Raw genomic sequence first — 11116 nt, 5'->3', positions numbered from 1 at the left:
AAAGAAGTTAACAAAGACATAAAATGGTTGTTTATAAATATCATCCTCTGTCTCTGTTAATATGAGGTCATAGTTGTTGGATAAGAAGGGCCCCTAAATTTTCTATTAGTGCATTTCTTGGGTTTAGCATTGTTAGGCATGCTGAGTCAAACAATGGTCTGCTATGGCACTTTCCTTCAGTTGTTGTTTGTACAAGGAACAAAAGTACTCTCCTGTCCTAATACTTAAAGGCTACCATACGTTTCCAGTATATATGGCTAGTCACAGATGTTTTATTTCCGTTGAACAATTTTTTAATTCTATACATGGGTATACAGGTAATGTCTTAGTTGGACTTGGACTGTTCTACAACCATAATATATGACCCAATTTCTTGATTGCTTTCTTAAATTTTAGGACATAGTATTATAAGTTCAAGATACCATAAGAATAACCTTACTCCATATGGTTTTCTTTATAGTCCAAGTTTCTAGTTCTTTGTTGCACTATATGAATGTGTATCAGAAAGTTACATAACATTACTATTTCTCTTTATATATTTTTAAAAAATTGTTTTAATTAGGAGAATGTATATTTACTGGTTAAACTTAGGGCCTAGAACTGGTGCTTATAATGGTTTTATTTATCTGTCTCTACTGCAATTTTGATAGTTTCCAATGATTGCAATATTTTAAAGAGATTGAGAGTTGTGTTACATGAAGTAAAAGATACACTTGTTTAATTAGTTAATGAAATAAAGTAATTTGTATTCATTTAGAGTAGCAGAAAGAAAGTTTGTGCTTCTGCTCAGATCAGAACAGTTGAGAAAATTTAATACTAGGATCTAGAACTGAAAAAATTCTGAAATTCAGAGTCCAATAAACCATCTTTGAATCTTAACCTGACGACAGGTACAGTTTTTTTGTTTGCCATTGTTCAAGAGTATTTCAAGAGAACAGTTGCTCATGGTAATACTTTAAAGTTAGGGTAAAGTTTATTGTTAAAACAAAAGAATCTATTGTGATAAATGAGATTTAGGGTGCATTTGATGGTATCCACAGTTAAGCTCTGTAACTTGACACAAAAATCACAAGCAGTGTTAATGTGTTCTCCCCAAGGATATAATAATTCAATATCTTGCATAAACAAATAGTGTTGTTTGCTAAAACACAATTTTCACTTTTAATTTAAAGGCTTGTATGTTCTTCAAATGTTTAGGTACATACAGCAATAAGGGTTCCAAGACAAGCTATCAGTTGCTTCAATTTATAAAGGATGCCAGTTGAGAGGTATATTAGATGGATGACAGTATAAACACCAGTAAACCCATTCCTAATGGCATAACTTGTTTCAAAGCTAACGTGAAAGTTGATCACAGCATGTAAATCCTATGCTATTTCAGAAACCAGTGAAGGAGAATCTGTACTCCATCTACAATCTGTTAAAAAAGCCAGTGAACTACATAGAATTGATAAAAATTGCACAAGTGAAAAAATAAATCACTACTTGCTTGTAACCAATCAATATCCACCTAGAACATTTTCAAATAATACTAAGATAAAGAAGTATATACTGTTTATAAATGTTGTACAACAACCCAACCTAAATCTGAAAATAAGGCTTTCTCAGTACAATTCTATTTAGTCTAACCAACTGAGATTAGTGTGGGTTCATATAGCACGTGTCATGCATTCACTATTATCTACTAACTTAAACATGTCACCAGGCATTCATTGGGAAATACTTAAGATGCCCTGTTTATACAATAACCTGAGGAAAAACACCCTAGCAGACAATGTTTTATCTAATGATGACCGACCCACTTTTCTTCAGATCTTTTTAGTCGCATAAAAATACTGATAAAAAATTTAAAGAAACTACCCTATCATACAACTTTGTCCATTAACCTAGAGATGAAGGATATTTACTATACAAAATTAATTATGTATTTTAATTCAAAATATCCTTACAAACATTTTGATACTTAATTCTAAATCTTTGTATCTCAATAATCTAATTAACTTAAACACAATGTAACATTCAGCAATATATTACTCATTTGAGCATTTATAACTATTTTAAGAATACTCGTATTATGAAATCAGTTTAACCCTCATGCCATCAGTTAAGTTTGAGATTGTGTAGAGCACTAGGAAAGCTCCTTGAGCAAATGTAGCATTTTTACATATGTTTTGTGATAGTTTTCATATATTTAATTACCTAAAAACTATTTTTGCAGCTGACTGAACCCCAGAAATGTTCAAAAGTATCTCACCTTGAAACCAAGAAGAGGAGGTCTTGAACAACTAGTTACAAACTTGAGAAGCTGTCTACGTTCTTTCTCGTCAAACTCTTCAGCCACCTTCCAGAACATTTGAATTACCGGGTGATCAGCTGTATATCCTCCTAACAATAATAAAATAAAATGTATATTATAGTTTTATACCTGGTTGGATTTAAATGTTTACACATCAGTTAAAATTTACTAAATTACTATTAAACCTAAAACAATCTTGATATTTTTTTCTCTAAAAGGGGTATTTGGTTACCCTTTTATAATCCAGAACCTGTCTATACAAGTCATCTTTACAAGCATGGCTGAACATATTTAGTTCCTCCAAAAGTTTTCATTACCTCCTAGACACACCCAATAATAATGCAAGTAATAAGGAAGAATGACCATAAACATAAAACAATTTAATATAGTTTTTACTTAGTAATTTTGTTCAGTTATGTTAAGTTATAAAGATGTCTCATCATCTTAAAATGGACATTCCTACTCTGTAAAGTTGGGGGTTTCTTTCTGTGATTCATTTTAATCAGATTTTCATTGAAATACCTTACCTGAATAATTAGTATTGTTCCTAAGGTCAATTAGATCAATGGGGACATTAGCACCAGATATTAGTATCTGTAGTTCCTTTGGGTCAAACATTCTTAACCATTCCAAGTTGATTACATTTGCCAAACCCTGCTTGAACGCTGCACATTGAGGTCTAATCTATTAGGAGATAAAGTGTATACAATATTTGATTAAGAACCAAACAAACTGCTCCAGAAAAATCTGATAGACAACTTTAAGCAATGAACCACTAATGTAAATATCTACATTAGATATTTAATATGAAGTAACTTGCATTATCAGAAAACTTATTGTACATAAACTCAAACAAATCTTAAGTTAAAAAATGAAAAACCACATTAAAACTCTCACAAAATATAAATTTCCTTTATATCCTAGTTACTGTGTATTCTGCAGGTCCCAAGTTAATATTTTTTTCAGTCTAGAATTCGTATTTTCTTAATGAAATAAGGTGTTTACATTCACACGCTTCAAGGAGGAAATTTTTTTAGCAGAAAAGCAAAGTATTTAATGCCAATTTATCTACCAGAACAAAAATAGGAAAGAAGAGTAGTTGTGACTTGTAGCAGAAACATTGATGACAAGTTTCACATCCTATAACACTGGTCAACAAGTCATTTTCATCAGATATAATTATAGATGGGCTAGATAGCTCTTGGGATGCTGATTACAAATCTTTTTTTTTTGGTTTTCCTCTAGCATGTCAAGTTTTTGTGATGAAACTGATCAAATTTGAAAGTTTATTGCCTTAATTATAATTTAAGTTGTTGTACATTTCTTTTTCCATAAGTATGTACTGTATAGATTTAACTAAGTGTATAGTGTGTATAACATTAACTAGCCTAATGTGTGATTATTACCTAAATTGTGCTGAAATTAATACCTGTCATCATATTTCAATAACTAGATGTTCTAAAAGAAAACCAAAAATAGATTTGGGATCAGTGTGCAAAACTGGTCTAAAAAAGTGTGTTTACATCTTTGATGAGCAAAAAGAGTTTGATTTTGTTGATCAATGTAATTAACAAATATACATGTGAACAAAGAGAAGTGTGAGCATTATCAAACAAAGTACCAAGGATATGGCTGACATCTTTTATCACATATATATATGTGTAGACATACAAAGAGGATAAAGCAGAATATTAGAAAGAACCAGTTACCTAATGGCAGTTATGATATTAACTGAAAAACAAAAATCTGGAGTTGTGATAGGAATTAGGACTTAATGGGGCTCCCTAACTTTAACTCAAACACATGGACAGATTTCATGGAAATATTTATATTAAATGTTTACCTTGACAAAACCTTGAGTCTTTACTGATTCAATCTAATAAACCTAAAATAAACAGAAATAATTTTTATCCTTTGTAATTATTATTTTTTGTTATATTCTGTTTGATAGCTTGAGATTTTTTGTTGCTTAGTCATTGAAATTATTTTTAACATGCATGTAATAACATGTCAATACTTTTGTTAAGTTAGTTTTTAATTGCTGTATGTGTTTTTTTTTTTAGTTATAAGTTTGTGTTTGTATGCAATGCTGTAACTCTTGAGAAAAGCATAAGCTAAAATGTAGGGTTTGAACAAGATCATTTTTCCTGGATGGTCATTAGTTTTTTCTTGTAAACGTGATTTCAATCCTCCAGTCTGCTCTACAAAGTTTAAAAAGTGATATGTTTATATTAAATGCAAGAAGAAATATACTATAGCAATTACAAAAGCTATCACCTGAATGCAAGTGCAAGATTTCTCAAAAACAAGGAATTAATCATAAAATCAACAAATCACCTGGAAAACATTATTAATAAAATTCTGTAAGTTTACCTGTGAGTTAGGCATGTAACTTTGTCAAAGCAGATGTAACTTTTATTTTGATGAAAATGAAACAAGAAGTTTGACTAAATTTTAAGATGACAAACTGATCACAGAGCAAGATCAAAACTGAGAGAATTAAACGAAGATCAAGAAGAAAATAATAATTAAAAGAAAAGGATGATAGAAACAGAGAATTAAAATAAGACCATGAAGAAAGACAAAAAATTAAAAGAAGAAAATGAGAACAAAAAGTAATTTAAGAGAGATGTTAAAAGAAATAGGCATAATACTTGAAGAATAAAGAACAAAAATAAATATGACTGAAGACAAGATTGATAAAGCTATTGGAGATGTACAGAGGGATTACAAAAAGACTGAAGATTACACAAAGGCTGCAATGACAAAATTAAAGTACAAAAAGACATTAGCAGCACTATCAATTCCTAGTTTGCCCCTGAAAAATGAAGGTCCACCTTTTGAAAATGCTTGGGTTATAGGGTATTTCAGCAGATCCCAAATTCTTTTAGTCTGACGCTCCCTTGATGTGAATAAAAAAGTTTGAGGTCCCCTAATCTGTAACTTTAGCATGGTGATTGAAAAACAGTGCCGTAGTGCAATAACATCTCCTTTCGACATACTGTATCATTTGATTAATTCAACAATTTTTTTATCAGCTTATTGTTTATTTAGAATTAAAATTAATTCAGCATCTTTGTTTTTGGCTGTGGTTCCCAGTATGGGAAACACTGGGGTATTGTATTTTTGAGGTGGAATGAGGTGAAACCATTGACGTGGAAAATAACACCAATTAAAGAATAAAACATATGGATATTGAATTGGTAAGTACAAAGATAAAATAAGTCATATCTCCTCAAAATTTACAAACTAAAACACCATTCACTATACACCTATTAACACTGCTGCTGTGCCATCCATTAACTGTCACTATCAAATCCAGTTCCAGAATTTAGCTGGCTATTTCAACAACATCACTGATTCAGGACTATGCAGGAAAGGTACCATAGGAGACATGCTAAACTCAGTTCAAAATTGTTTCCACAGATAACAGGTAAAATAGTGAAAATCAAGCTATTAATTTTCTTGCCCATTTAAAAAAACCAGCTTTAACAACATTAACACTATGTGTATGGCTGGGTCAAATGCCCATGTCACAACCTTTTACAATGTTACGTTCAATAGTTTGTTAAACTTTATTATCCATGCATACAATAAACTTGGCATCAAAACATAGTTTTAATAAGTTTTAATTTCTTAATTTAAAAGGGAAACATTTAAATGAATTCTCAATTTTCAGTTGTCCATTTCACATAACTCTTCTTCACTCCAAATTGCCCATTTATTTTATTCCCCCTGATCTTAATATAAAGTATACTCTTACAGTATAGATATTTCTAAGAAATAATGTACATTTATAGTCTCCAATTTTCTTGTTTTACTGAGATATAAACCAGAAAGTCAAACTAACATGCCACACCCTCCTATCACATCTTGTCCTTCAAAAAATATCAATAATTCTCTCTGAAATTTGCTATTCGATTATTTAGGAACAATAGAAAAAGAAAATTTTAATTACTAATTTTCATATAAGGCTTGTTCTGGTGACAGGTTTGAGTTATTTTATATGAATTTCATAATTTCCTATTGCTGAAATTACCTTGAATTATTTTAACACACATATAGCTTAATTTGAAAGCCAGTTGTAATAGTTTTATGATAGTTTTTTTTCTCATGTTAATATTGTGTGTTTTAAGTTGTATATCTAAAATTATTAAAAATTTATTAAAGTACTAACAATGATCCTACAAAAAATAGGGTTAACATTCATTGAGATCATGAGAGCAACAAGATACAAAACTCATGTAAACACTAAATTTCTTGTTTTTTATATTTTGTTCATTATTATAATAGTAATTAAAATGTAATACATTGAAACTTATTAGGTTAGATAAGAAAAATTAAATGAAAAACAAACAAAAAACTACAACACACTTTTCACAAGTGCAGCATGGTGTAATTTGACCAAGTGTGCTGGAAACTCAATACTTTGTTTTCACAAAGCTTACCTGCTGTGGTAATTCTAATGTGCAGTGAAGGAATAAATCTAAATGACTAGAAGACTTGAAATGTATTAGCTTTGGCTGTAAGAATAAATAGTGAGTAATTATCTATTACAATGTACAGTCATTCTTGAAAGAAAAAAAAAAGAAGGTAATTTTTATAATTATGTTCGTTAACAAAAATATAAACAAGCAGAAGCAATGGGAAAAACATTGATGCATCCTTATTCATCCAAATGTTTTTGTGAAGTGTATGTCTTTTAGTCTCAAACTAAGTGTTGTGGTCTTTTATGTATTGCATTATGACATTTTGTGAAAAACCTGTACACGATAAAAAAAAATTGTATTATTTTCAGATTCTGCATATAGGAATTACCATAAAACATGTAAAACTTTCAAGACAATAAAACCAACACAGACCTGTGTTATATATGCAAAATGAGAAGTATAAAAAACAAAACATTAGATGTTTCTTGTGTAACTTGAAAGGACCTTTTGAACGTAAGTGCAGACAAAGGTCTGTATGGAATAAGAACTTCTCCCAAAGGATACCAATAAGAGGGAACTCTTATAGTAATGGGAAACCTAAGCATTACATTTGAGATTGTGAGGAATCAACAGTTACTCATAAGTCAAGAAGATAATACCCTAATTAGAAATTTTCATGCACAACCAGATCAAAAGAATAAGGAGTTAAACAGAAAGTGGAAAGAAAAGAAATTAGGTGAACTTACATGAACCAAATTCAGTTATGAAAGGTGAGAAATTTCCTTCAGAAATAAAGAAAGAAGAAGGCTTGTTGCAAACAGCAGGTGGACAAAGTTCCAGCAAGAGGAAAGTAGGAAGTTATCCTCACTATAAGGAAGCTTCTCTGCACTTCCTGATACGTGGGTAACTGACATCAAAGAAGATTGAATATTGGGAACTGACTTCATGCAGAGACAAGGATGCAAGATTAGACCACCTTCAAATAGCTTCACAGTCATTGACCAGGAAATATCTATGCACTACATGACAATTACTACTCCAGAACTTGAACTTCCAGTGACAACAGGGAGTACTCATTGTACCAACAAGTGAAATACTCATACCAAGAATTAGAAATAAATTGGTACATAGTGGAATCAGACACTCTGGCATGTCCCGAGGAATTAATTTTTGAAACAGCTCTCATGTATCTTAAGAATAAAGGTATATGTGACTTTATCAAGGAAAGGCTTCAATCGGTTAATGGTAAAATAAAAAATCACTACAACGTTAGTGCTAATATGACTGGATTCCATTGAGATGACATTGTATGGCTGTGCAATCCCAGCCTCAAGAAAGAATGTATTCCACAGTTTAGTAGATGCTGGGAAGGGCCATAAATTGTACTGAAAAGAATCAATAATGTGATTTACATAATACAGAAGAACAGGCAGTCCAAGTCAAAAGTCATCCACCATGGTCATCTTTAGTATTATGTCAGTAACCCCAAAGAAGAATCTCTCAGTGGAAGTTCAACCTATGGAAGTGTTCAACATTCCTGTTGAAGTCTTCTGTACACAAAAAATCAATTTTAAGTAAAGCATTTTTAGTTATGATTTGTCCAGGAATGTGCAGTTTTTTTTTTACTAGTTTGAGTGCAAAGTGATTTTTTATGTTAAGATTAAAAATAATATTCTTCATCTAAAAAATCCAATTTCATTTGTATAATCTCTAAAACCTTCTCAATAAACTTGATATTTTATCTGTTATTATTTCTACCCTAACTCTACACAAGGTTGGTCACTCTGACCAATCTCGAACCATCAAAAAGAAAAAAAAAAAATCTAAATTACCCTTTCTTAATTTCTAGAATGACTTCAAATTGTAACATGAAACTACATTTGTGTATCCCAAAAAGTATTAAAACACATAATATACATCTATTTATACTTAAATTTTATTGTTTTATTGCCCTTTAAACCATCTCTAACTACTATTCATGCCATATAAGTTGTAAATCATGTGGCAAATGCACAGCTCACATTACAGTGTCAAATTATATAATGCACAGACCACTCGTGAGCATACCTCGGGAAAAAATTATTCTTCATTTTACCTATCTAACGTAAAAGATTTCCAATTTTTACATTTCAGTTACTTTTATAATAATAAATAAACAGTATCACATGTAAAACAAGAAATAAAGTACTTCCTCGGGTCTTCGTCTTTTTTTGCTGTTGACTATCAAAACACTTAACCCTACTTTTTCATACTAATGGTTCTACTGCACTATATAATTATTCATTCAATTAAATAATGTTCCAAAGAACACAGAATAATAACAAGCAAAAAGCATAATGTCTCATAAATATCACATTTTTTGGCTTTCCAGTTATGCAACAAGAACCATTAGAAATTCAGCTAAGCTCATCAATGTGTTTCCCGTGTAATAAAGCTTAAACTGGAAGTGAAACTGACAATTCTCTGTACAAAAAACAACATAATATAATACATCATTTGACAGATTAAGCTCTTGGCTTTCTATTGATTATAAATAATACAGTATCGAATGTCAGAGAGAACTATAGGAAATTTCTGAAAGAGAGGATGTGACAGGTGGGTGGGGCAAGAGGGGTCCAATTTTCTGTTTTATTGCTCTGTTACTAAATACGATTGAAGGCTATGAAAATTATGCTTTGCCTGAGCAATGACAACATTATAATGAGTAATTTATAAAAGTAAGAACTTAAAAATATGGATTATTAGCTATGTTTTTATGCTATATTTGTGAGTATACCATAAAATGAAAGTAATTTAATTAAATTTTGAATGTAACTCACTAAAACTTCATGACATGCACATAAAAGGATGCTCATGGCAAGAGCGTTAACCCTATCACAATGGGTATTCTTTACTGCTCATGAAACAAGGTTTAAACATGTTTACAAACATAATAGCAGCATTCCTGCATTTGGAATAACTGCTGCACAACCCCAGGTTTGTCCAAAGGTTTAGTCCTGTATACAGTCATGGCAGTGTACTCCATCCTTCTAATTTGACTAGAGTCAAGTTTTGAGTTCTGAGAGGCAAGATTTTATACATTTAGTTACTACTACTTAAGAAACTAACTTGTTTGTTGAGTTTGTAGTCAGCCATCAAGTGAATGTATCTGATCCTGTTTGATTCTGTAACAGGTGTGTTGCTTCCTTCAGAGATGAGCTCAATCACCTGCATAATGAATAATTATAACTAATAAAAGTTAGTTACCTTCTGGATCAATAAAACTGCATTTCTACTTTCTGTTCACAGATACCATTTTAGAAAGAAATATTTATAAAACTTTTAAAATTACATCTTATTATCTTAATTGTATCTTTATTAATAGGAGAACACATATTCCATTCTTTCCAAGTTCACTTAACAAACATATTTTATATTTAAAAAGACTTCACTCTTTTTAAGAAATCATTTGGAAAATGATATAAAGTACCTGATTTTCTCCCAACTCACTGTTTAAAACAGTGAAGTCTAAACCCAGGTCTGACACATCACCATCATATGTTTTCAGATAAAGGAGATTCCTGGTTTTACAAAAAAAAAAGAGAGAAACAAATCACCTAAATGTTGCAATCACTATGCCAGCACAACATATTGAGTTATTAATAATAATAAGAATGATGCATCCAGACCAATACTTTTAGATAAAGAAAACTAAGTTAAAAATTGTATAATGGCAGCTTCTATATATGTATATTCTGATACACAATATATTATCCATACAGGATCAAGCCATGTGACCGACCTAGTAACTATAAATTGACCATCAGAGTTTCCATACTATAACTTTTAATATGTTTTGTATATCTTCACTAAATTTGGCAAGCCCAGAGAACAAGTAGAGCTGTTTCTGTGCATACCTTGTGAAGAATGTTTTACCATCATTATTTTTCATTATCTTATGTAATAAAGTTATAATTTTTACATTTCAGTTACTTTTATAACTATAAATAGAGAATATACATGAAAAACAAGAAATTTAGTACTTATGTTTGACCTTTGTATTTTACTGTCAGTTGTCAATGAATTTTTTTTTTATAATGATGATACTAGTACACTAAATTTTTATTTACTTAACTAATACACCTAAGAACACAAATAACAACATGCTCAAAGCAAACAGTCTCCTATAACTATTATAATTTAACTGGGTTTCTAAATAGGACAATAGGGGTTTAAATTAATTCTATTGCTGCTTGATATGAACACCAAACTGAAGATAAATTGACAATACTCTGTATTGAAAACAATGTAGCATTATATGCCATTCAATAGATTAAAACTTTGCCTCTCTATTGGACAGAAATGATATAGTATAAAATGTAAGAAAAAATTATTGCAGAAAGGATGGGTA

The 11116-nt window shown here is 30.5% G+C and overlaps 2 protein-coding genes across 9 annotated transcripts in view; one reads left to right on the top strand and one right to left on the bottom strand.

Annotated features, from left to right (window-relative positions):
- LOC106457183 (WD repeat domain-containing protein 83-like) overlaps positions 1-2422 on the top strand; it is a 25359-nt gene extending 22937 nt beyond the window's left edge. For 6 of the 7 annotated variants that reach the window (XR_002610096.1, XR_002610100.1, XR_002610103.1 and 3 more), the window contains 2 exons: positions 758-890; positions 2219-2422. The gene's annotated coding sequence lies outside the window, so the exon portion shown is untranslated. The remainder of the gene's footprint in view (positions 1-757; positions 891-2218) is intronic. The other variant, XM_013916580.2, reaches the window with a different exon arrangement.
- The window catches only part of LOC106457173 (ubiquitin-protein ligase E3C-like), a 79485-nt gene that overhangs the window by 1990 nt on the left and 66379 nt on the right, over positions 1-11116 (bottom strand). For both annotated transcript variants that reach the window (XM_013916569.2, XM_022383018.1), the window contains exons 21-24: positions 10196-10286; positions 9835-9933; positions 2824-2980; positions 2255-2385 (exon numbers count right to left, since the gene is read on the bottom strand). In XM_013916569.2, coding sequence (XP_013772023.1) covers positions 2255-2385; positions 2824-2980; positions 9835-9933; positions 10196-10286 — 478 coding nt within the window. The remainder of the gene's footprint in view (positions 1-2254; positions 2386-2823; positions 2981-9834; positions 9934-10195; positions 10287-11116) is intronic.

Source organism: Limulus polyphemus, unplaced genomic scaffold, assembly GCF_000517525.1.
Source record: "Limulus polyphemus unplaced genomic scaffold, Limulus_polyphemus-2.1.2 Scaffold14, whole genome shotgun sequence".
NCBI lineage: Eukaryota > Metazoa > Arthropoda > Merostomata > Xiphosura > Limulidae > Limulus > Limulus polyphemus.
This window is presented reverse-complemented; position numbering and strand designations above follow the sequence as displayed.